This window comes from Saccopteryx leptura, chromosome 2, assembly GCF_036850995.1.
Source record: "Saccopteryx leptura isolate mSacLep1 chromosome 2, mSacLep1_pri_phased_curated, whole genome shotgun sequence".
Taxonomy (NCBI): domain Eukaryota; kingdom Metazoa; phylum Chordata; class Mammalia; order Chiroptera; family Emballonuridae; genus Saccopteryx; species Saccopteryx leptura.
In genome coordinates, this window is record NC_089504.1 from 323,404,606 (window position 1) to 323,430,922 (window position 26,317).

Consider the following 26,317-nt stretch of genomic DNA (forward strand, 5'->3'; position numbering starts at 1 on the left):
GGAGCACCAGCTAAGAGCCAAGGCGCTGGGTATATAATTCTGAATAAGTTACTCAGAGCTTTCAATCTTGGAAGGAGACAGATAGGTAAAAATTGACTCTAACAATAAGTATGTGCAAGTAAAATATATGCAAAGTGCTAAGTAATATGTTATTACATAAAAAGTGTGATTGTGTACTTGGATCTCTAATTACCTGTGATAAAGTGACTGAGAATGAAAGGTGTAATATAAAAGAACAGAAGATCCTGCTAAGAATACCAGTAACCAAGCACACTGAATCTTTGAGCACCTTTCCTGAAAAATAAACAGTTTTATAATTTGTTACTTTGTCATAATTTTAAATATCATTAAAATATTTTACTTTAATGACTAATTTATTAACTTAGAATGTTATTGATTAATTAAACTTATTACATTTTTTAAATTGTACGTCATCACGCTGTTTTGTATGTCATTAGTGAACAAAAGAGGACACATATTTAAACCCTTTGAGTAGTGAGTTTTTTTTCATGCTCGCTGACCCCCCGGGAGTGAGATTTTTTTCAAAAAATGAAATTAGTTCCAGTTCCAGTTTTATAACTTAAAATCAGGTTTGTTTGATAATCAATTTATGGAAACAAGAAGGACATACATATGCCTTTTTTTAATGTTGCCTTACACATTAAAAAAAATTTTTTTTTATCTCATGCCTAGATGGTCAGGAGGCACGAGGACGTACGTGAATGTTCGTACCACTCAAAGGGTTAAACAATTTTTTTAAAATACAAGTTTCTTAACTGTATAAAAACATTACCTAGTTTCAAAGAAGCGAAATCTTATACAAGCTGACATAAAGGACCCACCCAAACACAAACTTTACCTCTGCAGCTCCCTATCTTTGCTTCTCTGACAAAACAAAATGTTTAAAAAATGCATTTAAGTTATCAGGGTTTATAAGTATAATTTTTAAATTCTCAGATATTCAATAAGAATTTAATAAGGTATTTTTTTTAATTAAGTTTTAATTAATAGTTTAATTAAAAGTTTTACTAGTTTTAAACTCTGAGTTAAATTTTTATGGTTTGATAGGTTCTAACTACAAATTTCTAGGTCAGAATGCATGATCCTTTATACAGATATTGCCCTTCCAAGTTGTTTGAAGGTGAAATTTTATAAAGTAATCCTAGTTTTTCCAATCAAGTTATTATTTAAATAGGACTCTTAATTTATGTTATGGAAAAACTTCTTGGATTTAATTTTCTTTAAGAGAGACCTAAATAGTTCAAAACCCATTTATTCAACGTACATTTTGTTTAACTACTTTAAGTCTAACACTGCAACAGCTAAAGTTTTTAATGATTATATTACTTATTAAAATTAAACTAATTCATAAAACATGAAGGCACTTAAGAAGATCAAATAGTGCATTCTAAACTTTTTAATCTTTCTGTCTAGTTTTCCTTTCTCTATCAGAAGCCCAACAAAGAAAATAAGGTGAAACAATTCGGCTTTAGGAGAGATCATTTACACCAGGTAATTTAGATAATAAAACAATATATCAGAGATGTTACAATACATCTATCTAAATTTGTCAAAGAAACTATCTCAATTCCTATTTCTCTCAAAAACAATTATATAATCTACAGAGAGGAAAAATTTAGTAATTTTTTTAGTTGTTTGTTATACTTACTCTTAGAAAAACCTGATTTACAATGCTTTTGTTTGCATACATAAAAGTTGTAAGCAGTCCAATTCCAAGAGAAATTCCTGTTAGATAATAAGTTCCAGTTAATTGCAAGGAAAAAAAAAATCAAAGAGCCAACACAATGACATGAATTTAAAGGAAACATTTATAATTCTAAAAGCCAGCAGAAAATAAGAAACTAAAATACATAGGTTAAAGTAGATAACTAACTAAATAAAATTTACTGAAGTGAGCAAGGAAACATTTCAACACTTTATTATATCCTACCTGTTACATGCTGCATAACAAGCTTGACACTCAGAATCAAAATATATGGAAGACTTTTTTGCAGCCATTTGAAGAGATACCGGAACTCTGAGAAGGAGCTACCACCATGATCTCCAGACTCCATGGAAGTATCATCAGGCTGCCTTGTTTCGTTATGGGAGTGATTTCTTAAGCGACTGTGTACACATCCATGGGTACAAGCATGAACACCTGACCTTACGTTTCTGGAGCTTAGATTTTCATCAAATTCTTTAGGTATGGAGTTTATCTGGATATGCACATCTCCAGAATGAAGACAAGACCCTTCTGTCAATCTTGTGTGGACACATTGGGAGGCTGAGGCATCCTCACTGCTTGCAGCTCCTAGAGGACTGTGCATTTGGCTAGAGCTGGCTTGCATGACTCTTAAATACTTTTTTTGTGATCCAGATTTCTTTGCTTCGGATCTCTGTCTTCTAAAAATCAAAAAGCAGAAAATACTCTAAGTGAACATTTAAATACAGATAGTATGTTGCTCACTCGCAGTCTTTTATTCACTAAAGGATAGGCTGATAATCATAGCAGATGAATTATTTTCAGGTTATCTATCACTTGTTATGAGACTCCTCCCTTAATGCCAGGGCTCTGCTGCCCTACACACGCCTTTGAGGAAGTATCTGCTACAAAAGAAGTTGAGCTTCAGATGCCTCCAGTTCTCTAATGAGAAGGAAGAAGCAAAAGAGTATGGGTGCCCAGTAGATGGGAATAATGTGAGCATTAGTACTTATTCATATTCTAATACTTAAGTACATTTACTCTGCCCAACTGGAGCAGTTTCATCTCCAATGTAGATAATACATTTCAAAAGGATCAATTTTTTTAATGCTTGGAAAGGCTAGGAAGAAAAAAAAATTAAATGCCTATTAAGTCTCATCAGGGAGAATAAACATTTCACTTAGGTTACCTATAAATCTGTGTTATGTTAAAACAGCTATCCCAAAGCCAATGAAAAGGCTTCCAATAAATACCAAGGGTATTACCTTCCGTACCCCAAATATTACCCAAATACCTTTAAAATAGGGAAACTTGGGAGTAACCATAGAATTGCTAGGTAACACTAATCTGAATAAGGATAGTTACAGTCTGCCCATTAAAAATGGGCACCGGTGTGTGTGGGGGCGGGGGTGTCACGAAAGGATCCCTAAACGATCAGTGTGGGCAGCTGTCAATGATGCCAGAGTGGGAATCCCAACCTGTCCTCTGTAGGAGGAAACCAGGGTTAACAGCAGGTCATTCTATTCCATCCCTCGGTTTGAATATATATTTTTTCGGTTACTGTAGGGAGGTTTGACTTTTAGTTCCTGATGCTAAAACTTTTCACCCCTGTTCCGACGCCGCGGGTATCATTTCTTCAAACCTCTGAAGACCGACGTTGGACGTGACAGTTTCAGCGTCTCTTCCATAAATAAAAACAGAACCCTCCCACTTACCTCCAAGCAAGAGCAAGAAAAGGGAGAAAAAAAGGAAGAAAGTAAACGTAAACAACTCTAGAATCCCTAGGACAGAATTTTCCACCCACGTTCGAGCTTAGAGTGTCTCAGTTACTCTCCCCAGAGCTCATTCGCCGCGGCCCCCACTCGCTTCTCCCAGGACTAACCTCTCATGACGACGAGTGGGCCCAGGCCTCGGCAGCGTCCGCAGGATGAGCGGGAGATGCGGCTTCACGGCGCTCCGTCACCGCCATCACCTTCAAGCCCCACTGCGGGTAACTCCGGCCCAGCTCGGCGGCGCGCGCGCTCCCCGGACGTCCTCACGCGCGCGGGCCCGCGGCCGCGCGCCGCGCCGAGGGGCGGGCTGTGAGGCGGCCAGCTGGCGGTCACGGGGCCCCCGGAGCTGTTGGCTGTGGAGAGCAGTGGGCTGCACCTAAGAAGACCCCCCCACCCCCCAGGCGTGTGCATTAAACAAAATTGCGGGCACGCGTGTGTGTGTGTGTGTGTGTGTGTGTGTGTGCGCGCGCGTGCGTGTGTGTTTGTGATCCGCCACGCGGCTTTGCGATCTGGGCGTTTTGAGGTTAAACATGTATTGGCTGCGAGAACCTGCCCCGGGAGCAGGGGCCTGAAGTCGGGGTCCAACTCCCGGTTCGTCCCCCAGGGCCCTGCACACCTCCCCCCTGGAGGCTGCCTGCCCACCCTTCTGGCCCCGCTTCGCGCTCGCCTCGCAGGCGGGGCTTGGAGCAGCCACGTTGGCGGAGGTCCGCGCGTCTGTGGGCGGAACGAGAGCGACTGGGTGTCCGCACCCCGGTGTCGTGAGCGTCACGCTGATCTAGTGTGGCTGCGCGGTGGCCGAGTTTGGACTGAACTGGGTTTTGGTTACATTCCCAAAGTTGTCCTGTGTGAAGTCGGCCCTGCCAAAACCTGAGAGGAGCGGAAGCGACGAGAGGGGGAGAGAATAAGTGGGGGTGGAGGTGGACGCGAGATGGTGAAAACCTTGGCTCCTGCGGGCTATGGGGAACTCTGTGCTCTCTTCTCTGTAATTCTGTTAACGTAAATTTGTCCCGAAGCAAAAAGTTTACTAAGAAAAAGCTTAAGCAAAAGAAACAAAAACCCTGCCTCTTTTTCCCTGGCCAGAATATATTTTAAAGGATAATAAATGTATTTCCATGAATCTCCCCCACTCTCCACAATCACCAATAGTCTTTCCATGCTAACCCCAAAATTTTATGCCTTTATAGGTATTCACATCAAGTAAATAACTCTTGATAGTTTTCCCACACTTTTTGAAATTTAATAGTCTTTGACATGTGACTGTAAATTTGGACAAGGAGTTCAGTCTTTCCTCACCAGAAAGGAAGCATTTGCATACGTAAACACACTTTATGAGTTGAGTATCTAGTGGAAAGAGTGAAACTTTGACTTTTTATCGGTCACTACCCGATTTAAAACCATCCACAACATTTTTGCCCACGTTAGTTTGTTGGTGTGTGGATTTTGAGGCTCCTGGACCAGGACATTATTTGCACCTTATTTTCTCCTAAAATCACAGTAAAACCCAAAGCACTGTTTAACCTTCATTATCCATTTTGTGACTGTAACTTAGATTAGTTCATTACCAAACCATTTCCTTTTGTTAGAGAGGCACATTCTCCCCCCCCCCCCCCCCCCACACACACACACAACAAGTATTAGATCTGCTCCTCACTATGAATTAAAATACTGGCCTTTTTTTTTTTTTTTAATTCATAATTCTCTATGAATATAAGTCTTGACTAATGTTTGTCTCCTCAACAAATTAGGTTTCTGGGTCAGGAAGGCAATCTGAGTACTTTTGGGCTTTAATGTTACAGACTGGGTGATTTATAAAGAACAAATTTATTTCTCACAGTTTGGGAGCCTGGAAAGTCCAAGATCAGGGTGCCAGCAGATTTGGTGTCTGGTGAGTACCTGCTTCCTGGTGCATACACAATGTGGTCTTCTTGCTCTGTCCTCACACTTGGTGGAAGGGTGGAGGGAGCTCTTTGTCATATTTTCATAAAAGCACTAATCTCATTCATGAAGGCTCTGCCCTCAGGACCTCATCACCTACCCCCACTTCCTAATGCCATCACATTGTGGGTTAGGATTTCAGCATATGAATTTGTGGGAACACAAATATTTGGTCTATAGCAAAGGCTGAAGGCCAAGCTTTGGGCTGTAGTGAATTTTTCAAGATTTATTTGTATATGTCCTACCATGTCAGCTATAACATGGATATTTTTATTTTAAACTTTAAAACGTGTGAGGATTTAGGAAACAGAAAAAAGAGACTCAATCCCACATATCCAGCTACAGCCACAATGGGGCATCAGTATGTTTTAATACATTGATAATTTTAGTATATTTGATACATTTGTAAATTTAGTACATTTATATACCTTAATGTAATGTTTAAATTCTCCTTTTAAAATATTCATAACACATTGAAGGTATATTAGTGCATAGTGAAAGTTCATTAGTTCACTTGGAACTGTATTCCATTCCATAACTTGACTGAAAGTAACCTTCAAAGAAGTGAAAAGTATTGAGTTGGTGACAAGATTTGACAGTGACAGCCTGACCAGGCGGTGGTGCAATGGATAGAGCGTCGGACTGGGATGCAGAGGACCCAGGTTCGAGACCCCGAGGTTGCCAGCTTGATCACAGGCTCATCTGGTTTGAGCAAGGCTCACCAGCTTGGACCCAAGGTTGCTGGCTTGAGTAAGGGGTTACTCAGTCTGCTGAAGGCTCGCAGTCAAGGCACATATGAGAAAGCAATCAATGAACAGCTAAAGTGTTGCAATGAAAAACTGATGATTGATGCTTCTCATCTCTCTCCGTTCCTGTCTGTCTATCCCTCTCTCTGACTCTCTCTCTGTCTCTGTAAAAAAAAAAAAAAAAAAAAAAGATTTGACTAGTGACAGACTTTTCTGATGAATTTTCTTTCTACTGGCATCTAAAATGTTGGAAACATATTATAATTGATTAATTTAAAAAACTATTTACAGCCCTGGCCGGCTAGTTCAGTGGTAGAGCATTGGCCTGGCATGTGGAAGTCTCGAGTTTGATTCCCTGCCAAGGCACACAAGAAAAATGCCCATCTGCTTCTCCACCCTTCCCCCTCTACCTTCTCTCTATCTCTCTCTTCCCCTTCCACAGCCAAGGTTCCAGCAGGGGTCCCCAAACTTTTTACACAGAGGGCCAGTTCACTGTCCCTCAGACCGTTGGAGGGCCGCCACATACAGTGCTCCTCTCACTGACCACCAATGAAAGAGGTGGCCCTTCCGGAAGTGCGGTGAGGGGCCGGATAAATGGCCTCGGGGCTGCATGCGGCCCGCGGGCCGTAGTTTGGGGACGCCTGCAGAGCAAAGTTGGCCCAGGTGCTGAGGATGGCTCCATGGCCTCTACCTCATGCTCTAGAATAGCTCCGGTTGCAACAGAGCAACACCCCAGATGGGCAGAGCATTGCCCCCTAGTGGGCATGCCGGGTAGATCCCGGTCGGGTGCATGTGTGAGTCTTTCTCTGCCTCCCAGCTTCTCACTTCAGAAAAAAAAAAAATATTGCCTGACCTGTGGTGGCGTAGTGGATAAAGCATCGACCTGGAATGCTGAGGTTGCTGGTTCAAAACCCTGGGCTTGCCTGGTCAAGGCACATATGAGAGTTGAAGCTTCCTGCTCCTCCCCCCTTCTCTCTCTCTCTCTCCCCCCTCTAAAAAAATGAATAAATAAATAAAAATAATTAAAAAAAAAGTATTTACAGCCTGACCAGGCGGTGGCTCAGTGGATAGAGCATTGGCTTGGGATGCAGAGGACCCAGGTTTGCAACCCTGAGGTCACTGGCTTGAGCGCAGGATCACCAGCTTGAGTATGGACTCATAGACACTACCCCATGGTCACTGGCTTAAACCCAAAGGTTGATGACTTGAGCAAGGGGTCACTGGCTCTGCTGTAGCCCCCCAGTCAAAGCACATAGAAAAGCAATCAATGAACAACTAAGGTTCTGTAAGAAAAAATTGATGCTTCTCATCTCTCTCCCTTTCTGTCTGTCTGTCTCTGTCTCTCTCTAAAAAAAATAATAAATAAAAATAAAAATGTTTTTACAGAGTACTTACTAAATGTTAAGGATTGTACCAGATGTTGGAGAGATGGACACTAAAAAAGACATAATCCCCATCCCACAGTGAAATAGTGGTTAGACAGGTCTCCAAACAAGTAATTATAGTACATTGGAATAAACACTATAATTGAAGGTTGTGTGAGATGCAGTGGAAGCAAGAAGTGGGAGCATATAACTTTGTTAGTCAGAAATGCTTCATTAAACTTCATTAAACCTGTAGCATTTGAAAGGAATCTCGAAGAATAAGCTGAAATTTGCCAGGACACAAGCAATAATAGGACATGCCAGATTGAAAGAACATTATGTGTAAAGTTTTGGTATTGAAATACCATGGCCTTTTGAAGGACTTAGTTTTTTGTTTTTCAAAGAGTAGGGTGCCTATGATGGAATAGTAAGAGAAAGCAGTGGCTAGAATATGAAAGATTTTGTGGGTCTCATTTAGGAATTTGTAGTTTATTTTAATAGCCAAAGAGAAGCTGTTGAGTTTTTTAAATTTTTATTACTGATTGATTTTAAATAGGAAGAGAGAGAGAAAGAGAGAAGCATTTATTTGTTGTTCCACTTAGTTGTACATTCATTGGTCACTTCCCATATGTGCCCTTACTGTGGGTCAAACCTGAATCCTTGGTGTTTTGGGACGATGCTCTAATCAATTGAGCTAACCAGACAGGGCCAAACTATTGAGCTATGAGACCAGATTTGTGTTTTCCAGAAAACGCTAATAGCTTGTAAGGTTCAGTTAGGAGACTATTACAGTATTTGAGGTTAAGAGGTGAGAAGGTCTTGAAGGCATCAGTGAAGTGGGATTCGAGAGGGAGAAAGAGATTAGAGAGATCCTAAGGAGACAGAATGAATAGGTTGCAGTTATGCTCCCCTTCTCAAGTCAGTTTCTCATCTCTATCTATAGCCATATGCTTGGCTAGTTCCCTCCCAGACTGACTGACTCATGTGACATGCTTTGGCCATTGGGATAATAGCAATTGTAATTTAGCAGAGGCTTGAAAAACATTTGCATATTGAAACTTGCCCTCTTAACGGTGGCAACCCTTCTGCCACCATGTAAACAAATCAGGGATAGCCTCCTAGAAGATAAGGAGCTATATGGAGAGAGGCCTCAGATGTCCCAACCATTTTAAGCTTCCATTTAAGGCCCTAAACTTAGGTGTGAGGCCACGCTAGACCATACACTCCCAACTGAGATGGTTCAGCCAGTCAACCTAGAATCACAGGAAATTATGTATATGTATGTGTATATATATAGAGGGGGGGGGGGGAAGAGAGAGATGAGAAGCATCAACTCGTGGTTGTGGCACTTTTAGTTCTTCATTAATTTTTTCTCATACTTGCCTTGACTGGGGGGCTACAGCTGAGCCAGTGACCCCTTGCTTAACCAGCAACCTTGGGCTGAAGCCAGTGATGTTGGGTTTTCAGTCAGCGACCTTAGCCAGCGACCATGGAATCATGTTGATGAGCCTGTGCTCAAGCTGGCGACCCCATGCTCAAGCTGGTGAGCCTGTTCTCAAAGCTGGCAACCTTGGGGTTTCAAACCTGAGACCTCAGCATCCCAGTTCGACACTGTCCACTGTGCTACCACCAGTCAGACATAAATTTATTTTATTTTTGAACATTTTATTTATTGATTTTACAGAGAGGGGGAAAAGAAGTTTCAACTCATAATTGCTTCACTTTAGTTGTTCACCCATTGCTTGTCATATGTGCCTTTACCAGGCAAGCCCAGGGTTTTAAAATCACAACCTCAGCATTCCAGGTCGACACTCTATCCCACTGTGCCACCCCAGGCCAGGCAAGCATAAATTTATTTTAAATATTTATATAAGTCAATTTTTTATGTCAGTTTTTTATTTCTTTTTGTAAATAGGTTTCTAGAAAAAAGAGCTGTTTGTATGAGAAAAGTAACTCTCAACTTGTTTAGATCCAGAAAGAATGGATCAATCTGAAATGTTTTTCATAAAATGGCTGTAAGTTGTAGCAGTGCTTAGAAACATGAATTTATGAACATAGCCACATGCTTTTTTTTCCTTTCAGTTTGATGTAAATTTAATATTCTCCCACAATGGAAACAAGGAAGTTTAGATAAAATGAAAGGAATAGGAAAATAGAAACAAGATGTTATATTTTTTTATTATCCAACAGATTTACTATCTGTTTTAAAATGATGCTTGACCATCTACAGTAAATGAAACAAAATGCTGGAGCGCTGAGGTCACTGGTTTGAAACCCTGGGCTTGCCTGGTCAAGGCACATATGGGAGCTGATGCTTCCTGCTCCTCCCCCCTTCTCTCTCTTTTTCTCTCCCCTCTCTAAAATAAATACAGTCTTAAAATTAAAAAAGAGAGAAGGGGAATCACTTTAAAGTTCCCTTCTTAGGAAAAAAAAGAAACAAAATGCTTTTGAAATCATATAACACTTCAAACTGTTTTTGCTACCAAGCTTTTTCTCCCCTGTGAAAACATTCATCTTATTGAGCAAAGGTTTATTTAAGCCCCACTGACATCTATGTTGTTTTTAGCTCATTTCCTTTTTAAATAAGCATTTGGTGAGTTTATTTCCCCTTTTAGCTGTTATGATAAAATAGAAAAGATACTTTTACGGCAAACTTTTTATTTAATAAGTAGAAAGAGTATATGCTAAAACAATGATAAAAAGTACAGTACGATAAATATATAAACCAGTAACCGTCAGTTATCATTATCAAGTATCATATAAAAATAATTATATGTGCTCTACTCGTACACGACTGGCAACACAGTAGGTTTGTTTACACCAGTATCACCACAAATGCCTGAGTATTGGACTGTACTACTATGTGACTATGGCTAGGCATCAAGCAATAGGAATTTTTCAGCTCCATTGCAGTTTCATGGAATCACTGTTGTATGAGGTCCCTCGGTGACCAAATGTTGTTATGGAGCATGAGTGGTTACTTGCCCCATACCGAGCACGCTAGGGTTGATTTGGCCCTGTATACAGGTACAGGAGTTTCTTCTTCACCCATTTTCTTTGTTATTCAGATCTTTTTGTACTCCACTATAAGTATCAATGCCATCATCTTTTCTAGGAAGAAGCTCTCCATTCTGGGTTAATTCTATCCCAGTATATACAATTTCTCCATCTTTAATCATTTTATTCCACAGACCACAGAACCCATCTCTTGTGAATGCAAGCTATTTATCTGTTTCCAACCATTTGAAGTCAAGTCGAGCCTGGGCAGCCAAATAGAAAGAATCTGAGGGCATCTTTCCTCCAGTTTCCCCCCCAGCTGTCTGGACTGAAGCGCAGAGGCCCGGCCACCTAGCTGTGGACACAGTCTCTGAGCCACTGCTGGCTCTGCTCAGGCCATGATCCCTGTAAAAGGCATGTCTGTTTTGGCCTCTCCTACAGCATTATAGAAAGCGGTGCAAGTCCTAGCAGACTATGGGGCAGCAGAAAATTAGAAATTGCTGGTGTTTCTTTAGTATCAGTTACTGCACTTGCCATTTCCTCGTCCCTCTCTTGTTTCCAGAACAAATCTGAAAGTCACTTCTGTGTACCAGACAGCATTCCCTGTGTTTTTTTTTGTTGTTGTTATTTTTTTTTGTGAGAGAGACACATAGAGAGGGACAGATAAGGACAGACAGACAGGGAGAGATGAGAAGCATCAGTTCTTTATTGCAGCACCTTAGTTCATTGATTGCTTTCTCATATGTGCCATGACGGGGGGGGGGTGGCTACAGCAGAGTGAGTGATCCCTTGCTCAAGACAGTGACCTTGAGCTTCAAGCCAGTGACCTTTGGGCTCAAGCCAGTGACCCCATGCTCAAGCTGGTGAGCCCATGCTCAAGCTGGCGACCTCGGGGTTTCAAACCTGGGTCCTCTGTGTCCCAGACTGATGCTCTATGCTCTATCCACTGTGCCACCCTCTGGTCAGGCTTGTTTTGTTTTTTAAATATTTTATTTATTGATTTTACAGAAAGGGGGGAATGAGAAGTATCAACTCATAGATGTTCCACTTTAGTTGTTCCTTGCTTGAGATATGTGCCTTGACCGGGCAAGCCCAGGGTTTTGAACTGGTGACCTCAGCATTCTAGGTTGATGCTCTATCCACTGCACCACCAGAGGTCAAACATCCCTGTGTGTTTTTAAATAACAGCTTTATTGAGATATTATTTACATAGCATAAAACTTACCCTTTTAAATTATACAATTTGGCTTTGGCCGGATGTCTCATTGGTAGAGCATGTACCAGGTTTGATTCCCAGTCAGGGCACACAGGAGAAGTGACCATCTGCTTCTCCACTGCCCCCTCCTCGCCCCCCCCTCTCCTCCTCCTGCAGCCATGGCTTGATTGGTTTAAGCATTTGGCCTGGACGCTGAGGATGGCTCCAGAGAGCCTCCACCTCAGGTGCTAAAAATAGCTTGGTTGCGAGCATGGCCCCAGATGGGCAGAGCATCAGCTCCAGATGGGGGTTGCTGGGTAAATCCTGGTCAGGGCGCATGCTAAAGTCTGTCTCTCTACCTCCCCTCCTCTCACTTGGAAAAGAAGAAAAAAATATTTAAAGTATACAATTCATTGGGTTTTAGTATGTTCACAGAGTTGTGTAACCATCATCATTATAAATTTAGAACATTTTCTTCACTCCAAATAGAAACCCAGTGCCCATCTATGGTCACCCTTTGGTCCCCATTCTCCTAGCCATTAGCAACCACTAAGCTATCTTCTGTGGATTTGTCTATTCTGGACATTTTGTATTTATGGAATCATACAATATGTGGCCTTTTGTGACTGGCGTCTTTCACTTAACAATGTTTATAAGGTTTATCCATGTTGGATCATATTTCAGTTCTTCACTTCTTTTTATTGCTCAGTAATATTCCATCATATGGATAAGCTACATTCATTTATCCATTCACCAGCTGATGGACATTTGAATTGTTTTTTACTTCTTGAATATTAGGAGCAATTCTATTATTAACATTTATGTATAAGTTTTTATATGGATATATGCTTTCATTTTTTAAATTATATATAGAGAGTAGTTTTGCAGGGGTAGTTGAGCCTGCCGGTTAAGGCATATGTGAGAAGCAATCAATGAACAACTAAAAATGCTGCAACTTTTTTTTAAATTTAATTTTTTTAATTTTTATTTTTTATTTATTTATTTTAGAGAGGAGAGGGAGAGACAGAGAAAGAGAGGAGAGACAGAGAGAGAGAAGGGGGGAGGAGCTAGAAAGCATCAACTCCCATATGTGCCTTGACCAGGCAAGCCCAGGGTTTTGAACTGGCGACCTCAGCATTTCCAGATAGATGCTTTATCCATTAATGCTGCAACTTTGAGTTGATGCTTCTCATCTCTCTCCCTTCCTTTCTGTCTGTTTGTCTCTGTCTCTGTCTCTCTTGCTAAACAAAAAAAAAAAAAAAAGGAAAAAAAAGAGCCTGACCTGGTGGTAGTACAGTGGATAGAGTGCTGGCCTGGGATGCAGAGGACTCAGGTTCAAAACTCTGCGGTTGCTGGCTTTAGTGCAGGCTCATCTAGCTTGAGCACAGACTCACCGGTTTGAGCGCAGGGTCACTGGTTTGAGCGTGGGATCATAGACATGACCTTATGGTCACTAGCTTGAGCCCAAAGGTCACTGGCTTGAAGCCCAGGGTTTCTTGTTTAAGCCCAAGGTTGCTGGCTTGAGCAAGGGGCCACTGGCTCTGCTGGAGTTCCCTGGACAAGGCACGTATGAGAAAGCAATCAATGAACAACTAAGATGCCACAACAAAAAATTGATGCTTCTCACCTCTCTCCTTCCTGTCTGTCCCTATCTCTCTCTCTCTGTCTCTCTCGCTTAAAAGAAAAAATAATTGTTAGTGGGGTTTAGTAGGATTATCACATTCCTTAGAATTTACTGATACCTGAAATAATTATAAGTGGGAAAATAAAGACATAATTGTAATGCTGCTGAGATTAATATTTTTTCAGATCTCTGAAACATTACAACAGACATACACACGAGGGCACTCTAGTCAGTCAACAATTGCAAATGTATATACATTTGGTGCTAGGAACTGGGCTTTTAAGAAGTCACACCAGCACTAGACTATATTACAGGTGGAAAAATAAGGCCTTAAGTGATTTTGTCTCTATATGCCCTATTCTTTAGAGTAAACAAATTGGGTGTTAAGATTTTTTAAAAGATTGTACAGCAGTCCTTTGTCAGTGAATTTAGGCTGGAGAATTTTGACAACTCTGTATTTAAAATAGTTACCCATGGCATGATATAATTTATTTATAGAATGTATGAAGAAACAATTATTATATTTATTTTTATGAATTTTTGCTCCACAAAATGTTCAGTGTGCTTTATTTATGAATAAAGCTGAATCTCGGCTAATTTCTTGGGGTCTGATCCTTAGGCTTTCCCCCTCGTCTGTAGTTCTTTGGCTTTCATACAAATATAGAGTTACCAGGCTGCCTGCAGAGCTTCCAGAAAGAAGGCCTATGGACACCTACACAAGTTTTATTAGATAGATGCTATGGTGAAAATAGAGAATGTAAATATTCCCCCCACAAAAAAATTAGTATATATAGGGCAATATTTGTTTTATAGGCAAATTTTCTTCAACTTAAATACTAGCATTGTCACAGGAAGATGTATTTCGTTAGGCACCCCACACACCTTGGCCAGTTTCAAATTTCTACTTTTTCAAATTTAAGGGTTTTTTTTCCTTAAATAATAAACATTGTTTCAAAAAAGCCAAAAAAAACCCTCAGGACTCTGAATAAAAAAGGTCTTTCCTTTAATGAGCTACGTTGTGGGAGAGAAAGTATATCATGAGTCTTATTTTCTGATTTGTCTTTGTTAATGACATATATGTATGTGTGTGTGTGTATACTTATAATACATACTTATATAATGACATGTTCAGTGCATGACTGTACATTCGATTATATCTGAATTTGTCTTTTATGAATTGGAAATTAAGCCTTTTCCTGTCCTTAAAAGTTCTTTACAATCCTATAATACAAAGCATGGGGTTTTAAAATTAGTAATGCAAGTAACAGATTACATTACAGATACTAAATGTTGTGTTTATATATTAAATATATCAAGCAAGTAAAAATTTAATAGTACGCATATGACTCTATATGATCTGGCCCTGCCCACCACCACTCTGCTTCATTTCTTATTTCTCCCCATTGAGTCATTCCATGTTGGTCACACTGGCCTTTCTGCACAGCAAACATACCAAGCATCAGCCTGAAAAAGCACCGTTGCATTTTCTGTTCTCTGTCTGGATATTCTTTCTTTCTTTCTTTCTTTCTTTCTTTCTTTCTTTCTTTCTTTCTTTCTTTCTTTCTTTCTTTCTTTCTTTCTTTCTTTCTTTTCCTTTCTTTCGCGAGAGACAGAGAAGGGGGGGGACAGACAGACAGGAAGAGAGAGAAATGAGAAGCATCAACTCATAGTTGCGGCACCTTAGTTGTTCATTGACTGCTTTCTCATACATACCTTGTCCGGGGGGCTCCAGCCAAGCCAGTGACCCCTTGCATTAGCCAGCGACCTTGAGCTTCAAGACAGTGACCTTTCAGCTCAAGCTAGTGACCATAGGATCATATGTATGATCCCATGCTCAAGCAGGCAACCTTGGGGTTTCAAACCTGGGTCCTCTGCGTCCTAGGCCGGCACTCTATCCACTGCACCACTGCCTGGTCAGGCTGCCTGGATATTCTTATTTATTTCTTTTCTTTGATCATTAGAATGAAAGCTCTAAAGTATAGAGTTCAAACTGGTGAGCCCACACTCAAGTTAATGAACCCATGCTCAAGCTGGTGACCTCAGGATTTTGAACCAGGGTCCTCAGCATCCCAGTTCAACTGTATCACCACCAGTCAGGCTACTCCTAAATTTTTTATTTCACCTATTTGGGCTGCTATAACAGAGTACCATAGACAACAGTAGATACATATGAGTGGCTAATACACAACAGAAGTTTAATTCTTATGGTTATGGAGACTGGGAAGTCCAAGATCAAAGTGCTGGCAAATTTGGTGTCTGATGAGGACCTGTTTCCTGGTTCATAAACTACTCTTTTGTACTGCATCCTCATGTAGCACAAGGAGCAAAGGAGTTCTCTGGGGTCTCTTTTTTTAAAAAAATTCAGTGAGAGGAGGGGAGGCAGACAGACTCCCACATGCACCCTTACCAGGATCTATCCGCCATGCCCACTAGGGAGTAATGCTCTGCCCATCTGGGGTGTTGCTCCATTGCTCAGCAACTGAGCTCTTCTCAGCACCTGAGGCAGAGGCCATGGAGCCATCCTCAGTGCCAAGGGCCTGCTCACTCCAATCAAGCCATGGCTGCAGGAGGGGGAAAGAGAGAAAGAGAGAGAAAGAAGCAAGAGGGAGAGAGGTGGAGAAGCAGATGGTCGCTTCTCCTGTGTGCCTTGACTGAGAATCAAACCCAGGACATCCATATGCCAGGCCGGCACTCTATCACTGAGACAACCAGCCAGGGCTCTGGGGTCTCTTTAATGAAAGCAGTAATCTTATTTATGAAGGTTTCCGCTTCTATGACCTAATCACCTCCCAAAGTTTCTACCTCCAAATACCATCAATTTGAGTGTCAGGATTTAACATACAAATTTGAGGGGACACAAAACATACCAGTTTTCTTCAGTGAATTTTATACTTTTTTTGTTGATTCATTTTAGAGAGAGAGGAAGAGGGTGAGAGAGAGAGAATAGACAGGAACATAGACGTGTTCCTGTATATGCCCTGACTGGGTATCGAACCAGCAACCTCTGGACTTCAGGATGATACTCTACCCAACCAAGCTGTCTAGCCAGGGGTTGAATTTTATAGTTTTAACTCTTACATTTAGGTCTGTGATCCACTTTGAGTTAGTTTTACACATAGACATTTAATTTTTAATTTTAATTTTTGTATTTTTCCGAAGTTGGAAACGGGGAGGCAGTCAGACAGACTCCCGCATGCGCCCGACCAGGATCAACCTGGCATGCCCACCAGGGGGCAATGCTCTGCCCATCTGGGGCGTCACTCTGTTGCAACCAGAGCCATTCTAGCGCCTGAGGCAGAGGCCACAGAGCCATCCTCAGCGCCTGGGCCAACTTTGCTCCAATGGAGCCTTGGCTGCTGGAGGGGAAGAGAGAGACAGAGAAGAAGGAGAGGGGGAAGGGTGGAGAAGCAGATGGGCGCTTCTCCTGTGTGCCCTGGCCGGGGATCGAACCCGGGACTCCTGCACGCCAGGCCAACGCTCTACCACTGAGCCAACAGGCCAGGGCCTAATTTTTTTTTTCTCACAGTGACATAGAGAGAGACAGAGAGAGGGACAGATAGGGACAGACAGACAGGAACGGAGAGAAATGGGAAGCATCAATCATTAGTTTTTCGTTGCAACACCTTAGTTGTTCATTGATTGCTTTCTCCTATGTGCCTTGACCGTGGGGCTACAACAGACCGAGTAACCCCTTGCTCAAGCCAGCGACCTTGGGTCCAAGTTGGTGAGCTTTGCTCAAACCAGATGAGCCCGCGCTCAAGCTGGCGACCTCAGGGTCTCGAACCTGGGTCCTCGGCATCCCAGTCCGACGCTCTATCCACTGCGCCACTGCCCAGTCAGGCACACACAGACATTTTAATCATTATTGTTGGTACGTGGGAAATATGCATGTTTCATGTATAGATGCTAAGTGGTCTAGATTTGCTTTATGAAGATGAACTTCCTGAGTGCCAGCATCTTAGATAATTCAGTTTTCAATACAGCAGCAAAAACTTAGCTCTTTAAATCTGGCTGGACTGTAGAAAAAGACTGACATACTAGATTTAGTACAGGTGTAGAATTAACACTCAAAACTCCTGTGCTGCACAGTTTTCCCATATGCCACATAAAAATGCTATATAGTTTCTTACTCATGAACTGCTGTATTAGGGTGCTAGCTGATTTTATGCTCTCAACTTGCTTAATGTTTTCATTTATAGGCAATAGAGTTTTATACCATATCTGTCAAACAATCTATTACAAAATAATTTATAGTCAAATCATCATAAATTTATACAAAGTATTGATTTAACATTACTTTTCAAACTGAAAATCAATGAACCATAAATCCATAAATAAATTAGTGAAGCAAAGACATAAATGACAAGAAAAGTTAGTCACTCTGTTGTGTATGTGTTTTTTAGATAGCTACATGGGAAAATATATGGGAGGAGGCTTCATAAAATGTAAAATTAGTAACATATAAAAATAGCAATACACAAAGAAGTAGGCTATCTCAACAAAATTGTGAAGAAAACCACCCAAGAATTTGGTTCATAATTTTGACACACTGATGTCACAATACAGTTGAATGATACCCTGCAAAAGAAAGCATCTTCACAGTCTCCTGCTTCCAAAAACTTTTGGAGCAGATAGATAGCACAATCTATTTAACTTTAATATACCATGTTTAAGTTTGTGTGCATATGTTTGAATATCTTTGCTATTGAAAAGATCGCATTGAAGACATCATCTTGGCAGTGTAATATTCCACATTTCCAGTGGATGTTTGAGTCCCCTGTACTTACTTTATAAGTAGTCATCGAGCCTAGGTTTGATCACCTGCTGTAATGGGAACTTAGAACATCTGATACATTATGGTCTCTTTGTTCTAGACTTGACTGGTTATTTAGAGATTGTGGCAGGCCAGTTCATTCTTCATTTTTGTCAGAAGAAACCGTTTTTAAAAAAAATCATATTTACCTAACCTGTGGTGCCGCAGTGGATAAAGCGTAGATCTGGAATGCTGAGATTCGAAACCCTGGGCTTGCCTGGTCAAGGCACACATGGGAGTTAATGCTTCCTGCTCCTACCCCCTTCTCTCTTTCTCTCTCCCCTCTCTAAAATAAATAAATAAATAAATAAAAAAATTTAAAAATCATATTTACCTTTGCAACTCAATGGTGTTAGCTGGGCTCAAGAGAGACCAAACAAGGGAAGTTGCTATTTTAATGAAGGTGCCATTATCATTGTTTGGAGGAAAACATAAGTCCTTCATTTGGACACATTTAATTCATAGTTGTTGTCTTCATTAGGTACTGTTAGTGTGAAAAAGAAAAGTCAAGGTTTTCATTTGAGAAATTATTTCATAAGGATGTACATTCCCATCAAGAGTATTGAGATCCACTTTGATTGGATTAGTTTAAGTTTAGTTCATGTGCCCGCCACTTACCCAGGGGTCAGAGAAATTGATGCATTAGGTCTCATCATGTTCTCTAACTCCAAGGCCAGGGGTAGTATCCTATCAGATCATGTTGACTATGACAGGATGAGCAGTGGATCACAAAAGAAAATTAGGACGGTAGCTAAGTCTACTGTGAGTGCTGTGCACATTATGGCCTACACAACTCCAAAGGTTACTATTTACACAATCTGTAGTGTGATTGATTGGTCCCTCCCTTGAAGTTTTGCATATGTAGCTGTATACAATAACCCTACCTGTGATTTGGAAAAAGAATAATAAATGCTGGAGAGGCAAATTACAAATGTACACTATTCTAATTAACTATATTTGTGTTATCTATTTGTTCCCAATAGGCTTAAGAGGGCATTTATGATCCTGAATCTTATCTGTTTCTCTGTTCTATTTATATATCTTATCTGTGCAACAGTGGTTTTCAGTTCGTTTTTCTCGTGCTACAATATGCACAAAGGATGATTTTCATATAAGCTTATCTGCAGGTTGCATACAATCCTGAAGTGTGTTCTAAACTTGACCCTGTCACTAACCTAAGAAAGCACATCTGTGGTCTCTCGAGCACCACAGGAGAATAGAGCCATGGGCCTTGGGGGAGTGCAGTGGTGAAGGGTTGAGTCCCTCCCTTCCCCATAGCAAGCCAAGTGAAAGGATGATGCTTAGAGGATCACTTGTAAATTGTGTTTTGAGAGGTGCAAATAGGGGTGACTGGCATTTTGGTATCCCAGATGTCCACACATCTGTTTGGACAGCAAACTTGATCTATCACCTGTACTTATCTGAGCAAGAGAAGAGTATATTGGAAAAAAATGGAGACAGACAGGGATTAATAGAGCAGCCTGCATTTCTCTGTATCAGGACAAGGATATGAGCATTTCTCAAGGGTTGGGGAGCAGCTGTCTCTTCAAGAGAGCTATGCCCTAGCTGGAGGTACTCCATCAGCAAGAGGCTGAAGGATTTGGGAACAGAGATGGCAGAAGTGAAACTGGAACCAGAGCTCCAAAGACCAGGAGCTGAGCTGGTCTTTGACTCCACTGGGCTCTTCAGAAACCCACATAGTAGCCTCGGAAAGGAGTGGGCAGTTGGACACCTGGCACACAGAAGATACCTGTGGCATTTGTGGTGGTGAGCTGTTCAGATCTCCATTCAAGAAAGAACTGCTTTTCACTGCAAAGAGTGCAGTTAACTGACAGCCTCTCACTGCAACATCTTCAGGATCACATACAGCATTTGAGCTGGGGCCTATGCCTTTTCTGGGTAGCCCCTCGTCACTGACAGAGCAAAGAAGGGGTACTAAGACCGGCCACTTCTTCCCAATGCAAGACTCCTCTCATGTGCAACCTTCGCTCCAGAGCTTGCTATTGGTTAGCTGAGACTTTGTCAGATTTGCATTACAGTCTGAGGTTCTCCCTGCGAGGTTCCGTTTCCTCTACCCTATCCTTTATCTTTTAAGGTATTAGTACTCAATAAACCTTTTGTACGCCTAACTCTGTTACATCTACTTCTTGGAAGACTTGTACTGACATAGTTTCCTTGACCACTTAGCATTCATCAGAGAATTAATGACCACCTACTTACATACCCAGTTGGAGAAAGAGATGTTTTCCTTTTCTACTCCTCCTTGCCCCCACCAACAGCAGGGGAGCAGGACCAGAAGGTGAAGAGGGAGGAGTACCAAAGTAGACCACACCTCTTTCCCCATCCACATCCTTCAAGCTTTGCGCAAGCCTGCTCTGGGAAGTGAGATGGATGAGGAAGAAATGAAGTTAAAATTAGGGTTGCCAGGGTTAGCAAATAAAAATACAGAACATCCAATTAAATTTGAGTTTCAGATAAACAATGAATAAATTTTAATATAAGCCTATCCCAAATATTGCATGTTTCTAAATGCAACATTGAAGTTTGAAGGGTTTCAAAGTAATTTTTTAAGGGCTAGACTTTTAACATCCAAAAGGGATCAGAAAGTTGCATATGTAGCTGTATACAATAACCCTACCTGTGATTTGGAAAAAGAATAATAAATGCTGGAGAGGCAAATTACAAATGTACACTATTCTAATTAACTATATTTGTGTTATTTATTTGTTCCCAAAAGGCTTAAGAGGACATTTATGATCCTGAATCTTATCTGTTTCTCTGTTCTATTTATATATCTTATCTATGCAACAGTGGTTTTCAGTTCATTTGCCCAAGATGTTAAAGGGAAGGAAAAGATTCAACATAGCACAAGTTGGGCCCATGAGAGAAAAAGAAGTTCCATGTTTATAGCCCTTAAGTTGAAATTGTTCAGTAAACTAGTTAAGCATATATAAGTAAATCTTTCATACCCTTCCATAGTTTGTGATTAGTAACAATTATTAGAGTGCAACAACAGCTTGGTGTCTTCCAGTGAACCCTGCTCTCAAAGACACTCCAGTGGAACATTATTTACCTAAGTCTAAGGGTGTCAAAAACACTCTTATATGACAAAAACTCTTAGATCTATTGAAAAGAAGCTTTGTTTCTGATCAAAGAGCTTTGTCCTTTTGCCCTGCACTTGCTTGAAACTGCTGAACTTTTAACCCCGTCAGCTTCAAGGCATTGTTGCCTGGTATAACTATCATGTCCTCTTCTGTCACCCCTCTGCCAAGGTCAGTAGCTAGATAGAACCCAGAGTGGAGAGGAAAGAACTTGAAATTGATGATGAAATGTATTTGTTCTGAGGAGGAGCTGAGGGAGAAGTTCTTGAAGGACAAGTTCCAAACAAATAATCAAGAGACAGTTTCCAGGGGGCAAAACAACAAAGCAGTATAAAGAAAGAGAGCTTGGGCACTGGCTGGTTGGTTCAGTGGTAGAACATCAGCTGGCATACAGATGTCCCAGGTTTGATTCCTGGTCAAGGCACACAGGGGAAGTGATCATCTGCTTCTCTACCCTTCCCCCTCCCCTTCTTCTTTCTGGTATATTCTCTCCCTTCCCCTCCAGCAACCATGGCTCAATTGGTTCCAGCGCATCAGCCCCAGATGCTGAGGATGGCTCACTCCAGGGAGCATCTGCCTCGGGTGCTAAAAATAGCTCAGTTGCAAGCATGGCCCCAGATGGGCAGAGCATTGTCTCCAGATGGGAGTTGATGGGTGGATCCTGGTCAGAGTGCATACGGAAATCTATCTCCCCTCCTCTCACTTGGAAAAAGAAGAAGAAAAAATTAACATAACATGTCTGACCAGGTGGTGGCGCAGTGGATAGAGTGTCAGACTGGGATGCAGAGGACCCAGGCTCAAAATCCTGAGGTCGCAGGCTTGAGTGCTGGCTTACCAGCTTGACCGTGAGGTCGCTTGTTTGAGCATGGAATCATAGACATGACCCCATGGTCGCTGGCTTGAGCCCAAGGTCGCTGTCTTGAGCAAGGGGTCACTCGCTTTGTTGTAGCACCCCGGTCAAGGCACATGTGAGAAAGCAATCAGTGAACAACTGAAGAGTCACAACAAAGAATTGATGCTTCTCATCTCTCTCCTTGTCTGTCTGTCCCTATCTGTACCTCTATCTGTCTCTGTCACAAAACAAAACAAAACAAACAAAAAACCCCCACAACATCACTTATATGGTGTTTTTGCCAAGAAAGCATAACTTGAATCTAATCATGAGGAAACATCAGGCACCTCTAAATGAAGGGACATTCTACAAAATAACTTGTTTTTATTATTCGTCAATGTTATGACACACTAAGAAAGATTGAAAATTAAAAATAAATAACCAAAAGCAAAGCATGACTGAGGATTTTCTTTTGTTATAAAGGACTTTGTTGGGAAAATTGGAAAACATGAACAAGATTAGATATAGTAGTATATCAATATTAATTTCCTGATTTGATCGTTGTACTGTGGTTATTGCAAGAGAATTGCTTGTTTTTAGAAAATACATATTGAACTATTGATATGTCAGGGGGCTTTGTATCTCTAAGTTATTCTCAAAAGTTTCAGAGAGAGAGAGGGAGAAGGAAAGGGGTGGATAAAGCAAGTATAATCAAATGTTAACATTTAGGGAATCTGGGTGAAGGGTAGAAGGGAGTTCTTTGTACTATTTTTGCAACTTTCCTGTAAGTCTGGATTTCTATCAAAATAAACACAAGAGAAGAAATGGTCAGTGTGATATTTGTTTAAGAATACATGTGAAGCCCTGGCCGGTTGGCTCAGCGGTAGAGCGTCGGCCTAGTGTGCGGAGGACCCGGGTTCGATTCCCGGCCAGGGCACACAGGAGAAGCGCCCATTTGCTTCTCCACCCCTCGGCCGCGCCTTCCTCTCTGTCTCTCTCTCTTCCCCTCCCGCAGCCAAGGCTCCATTGGAGCAAAGATGGCCCGGGCGCTGGGGATGGTTCTGTGGCCTCTGCCTCAGGCACTAGAGTGGCTCTGGTCGCAACATGGCGACGCCCAGGATGGGCAGAGCATCGCCCCCTGGTGGGCAGAGTGTCGCCCCATGGTGGGCGTGCCGGGTGGATCCCGGTCGGGCGCATGCGGGAGTCTGTCTGACTGTCTCTCCCTGTTTCCAGCTTCAGAAAAATGCAAAAAAAAAAAAAAAAAAAAAAAAAAAAAGAATACATGTGAAAAAAAAAAAGAACACGTGAATATTAAAATACGTATTATGACTAGAAAGAACTGTACCACAATGCTATTTCTTAGTTGAATAACTTTGAATGACTTTTGGTGTATTTTCTGTATGGACTGTCATATAAATTATTTTATTATTATTATTATTTTGTGGCAGAGACAGAGTCAGAGAGAGGGACAGATATGGACAGACAGGAAGGGAGAGAGATGAGAAGCATCAATTCTTCGTTGGGGCTCCTTAGTTGTTCATTGATTGATTTCTCATATGTGCCTTGACTGGGAGCCTATAGCAGACTGAGTGACCCCTTGCTCAAGTCAGCGACCTTGGGTCCAAGCTGGTGAGCTTTTGCTCAAACCAGATGAGCCCGCGCTCAAGCTGGCGACCTCAGGGTCTCGAACCTGGGTCCTCGGCAAACCAGTCCAATGCTCTATCCACTGCGTCACCACCTTGTCAGGCTGCTATTTTCAATGTAATGATTAATGAATATATTTTGGGGGGCCCTGGCTGGTTGGCTCAGTGTTAGAGCGTTGCCCTGGTGTGTGGACATCCCCAGTTAAGTTCCTGGTCAGGACACACAGGAGAAGTGCCCATCTCCTTCTCCAGCCCTCCCCCTCACGCTTCTCTCTCTCTTTCTTCCCCTCCTGCAGCCATGGCTTGATTTGAGCAAGTTGGCCCCAGGCTCTGAGGATGTCTCCATGGCCTCTGCCTCAGGTGCTAAGAAGAGCTCCTTTGCTGATCAACAGAGCAGTGCCCCAAATGGCAGGCATCACCCCTAGTGGACTTGCCGGGTGGACCCTGGTCGGGGCGCATGCAGGAGTCTGTCTCTCTGCCTCCTCTCCTCTCACTGAATTAAAAAAAAACTGATTGAAAGTGACTTGAAAAATATTATACATGTGCCTGCATCAAATAATCATATAAGTGGGTGAGTAATGGAGAATTCTGATTTTATCCCTCTTACCCTCCCCCCATAGCCTTATTGGAAAGGGCAGATTTATCAATGAATAATTTCATATTTGGATATAAAAGACCAACCTAAATTATTTGTGTGATATTATGTTAATAAAACATAGTAGGCCCTGGCCAGTTGGCTCAGTGGTAGAGCATTGGCCTGGCGTGTGGATGTCCTGGGTTTGGTACCTTGTCAGGGCCCACAGGAGAAGCAATCTGCTTTTCCATGCCCCCCATCCTTCTCTTTCTCTCTCTTCCCTTCCTGTAGCCATGGCTTGAATGGTTCAAGCAAGGTTGGTTCCAGGCGCTGAATCCATATGGCTCCATGGCCTTGCCTCAGGCACTAAAATAGCTCTGTTGCTGAGCAATGGAGCAGTGGCCCCTGATGGGCAGAACATCACCAGGTAGGGGGCTTGCTGGGTGGATCCCGGTTGGGGAGCATGTGGGAGTCTGTCTCTCTGCCTCCCCACCTCTCACTTAATTAAAAAAAAACGTAGTATACCTTTTAATGAAGGAAGTATCAATACTAAACTGATAAGACCTATCAAATATATTCTTTTAATATCAGGCATTTTATAGAGAAATATTCTATAAAAACTGCATAGAACCTGGATTCTACAAAATCCAGGTTATAGATTTCACACCTGTAAATTAACAATTTGATTTTTACATGGATGTCTTCCATTATATGCTTCATAATACATTTAAATTTAAAGCTGTGCAGGGTTTTTTTCCCAATAAAAGGATAAAATCCCACTGTAGAAGTGATCGACTCAGCCTCATACATTTAGGCAGAACCATAATTAAGTCATCTTAGATATGTAATTGTCCATCCAGTGAGAATCTATTAATATAGCATGCTCGGTAATCCATTTCTGTAATGATTTTTCATCAGAAGCTTTTAAAAAATTATTTTATAGTCACACTTGACATAAAATGATTAGTTTCAGGAGAATAACATATTGATTAGACATTGATATATTTTATGGAGTGATCACCCTGATAAGTCATCTGACATCATACATAGTTATTACAATATTATTGACTATATTCCCTGTGCTGCATTTTACATCCCCATGGAAGCTTCCTTATGTCAAGTATTTACCTTTCAGTTTAATTCTACTTCATCTGATGTTATATTACATACAAGAGTTCATCACATTGTAGAAACTTATGCAATGATGTCTTTATTTCATCCTTTCATTTTTCCCAATATGAGAAAACATTGTTTAATGTTATATTAATCACAAATGTTATTTGCATATATTAACTGCACTTTCTTCTCTTATTAGAGTGTAATGATCTGCTATTACATTGCCCATTTAGTTGTTCTCTATATATGGTGCTTTTTAAAAATATGGTGCATTTTTTTGCTTCTAACAAAACAAAACATGACCTTGTATTTGTCTACAATTTATGACTGTACTAGGTTGTAGTAATTTGAGCTTATGCAGATGACTTACCTTGACTTAAATTATTGAAGAATGCTGAAATGTTTGTAGATCAGACAATAAGATCATACACTGTCATCTCCATGATTCCTAGTAAACTGTCATTTTGCTAGTGTTTAATTGTTGTCAGTATCTGGCATGGTAGTTAGGACGGGGTAGACATGAGCATGAATAATACTTTAATTACTATTATACATCTTCCATTAATAACATATCCTTTGAAAATAGGTCAATGCTAGTCTCTGACCTGTCTGGACAGCATGATGCCCTGCATTCTCCTTCCTTGTCACACTGGACATCTGTAGTTTTAGATCACTTGAATATTACATATAAGCACAGATGGGTTCTCATAAAAGCAGTCCTGAGAAATGCGGAAATAGCCAGAGTTCCACATACATAGGTTATGTGCAATGGGGAGTGTCTAGAGACGAGACCAAAAGTGCCATGTAGAAAGGGTCTTGTATACTACACAAGAGTTTGTATTTTGTTCTCTTTCTTTTTTAAAATTTTTATTGAATTTATGGGAGTGACATTGGTTAATA

The 26,317-nt window shown here is 41.2% G+C and overlaps 1 protein-coding gene, 1 long non-coding RNA gene and 1 other non-coding gene across 3 annotated transcripts in view; 2 read left to right on the forward strand and 1 right to left on the reverse strand.

Annotated features, from left to right (window-relative positions):
• Window positions 1-3,745, reverse strand: part of RNFT1 (ring finger protein, transmembrane 1) — a 15,534-nt gene extending 11,789 nt beyond the window's left edge. Inside the window, exons 1-4 of the mRNA XM_066363147.1 lie at window positions 3,588-3,745; window positions 1,952-2,406; window positions 1,670-1,746; window positions 194-294 (exon numbers count right to left, since the gene is read on the reverse strand). Coding sequence (XP_066219244.1) covers window positions 194-294; window positions 1,670-1,746; window positions 1,952-2,351 — 578 coding nt within the window. The 5' untranslated portion in view covers window positions 2,352-2,406; window positions 3,588-3,745. The remainder of the gene's footprint in view (window positions 1-193; window positions 295-1,669; window positions 1,747-1,951; window positions 2,407-3,587) is intronic.
• Window positions 3,746-4,276: 531 nt separating this feature from the next.
• On the forward strand, window positions 4,277-24,334 carry LOC136393593 (uncharacterized). Its single transcript, XR_010749105.1, has 3 exons — window positions 4,277-4,408; window positions 5,312-5,362; window positions 24,024-24,334. It is a non-coding gene; the product is annotated as an uncharacterized lncRNA (long non-coding RNA).
• Window positions 22,946-23,021, forward strand: TRNAT-AGU (transfer RNA threonine (anticodon AGU)). The gene has a single exon. It is a non-coding gene; the product is annotated as a tRNA-Thr (tRNA).
• Window positions 24,335-26,317: the final 1,983 nt, after the last annotated feature.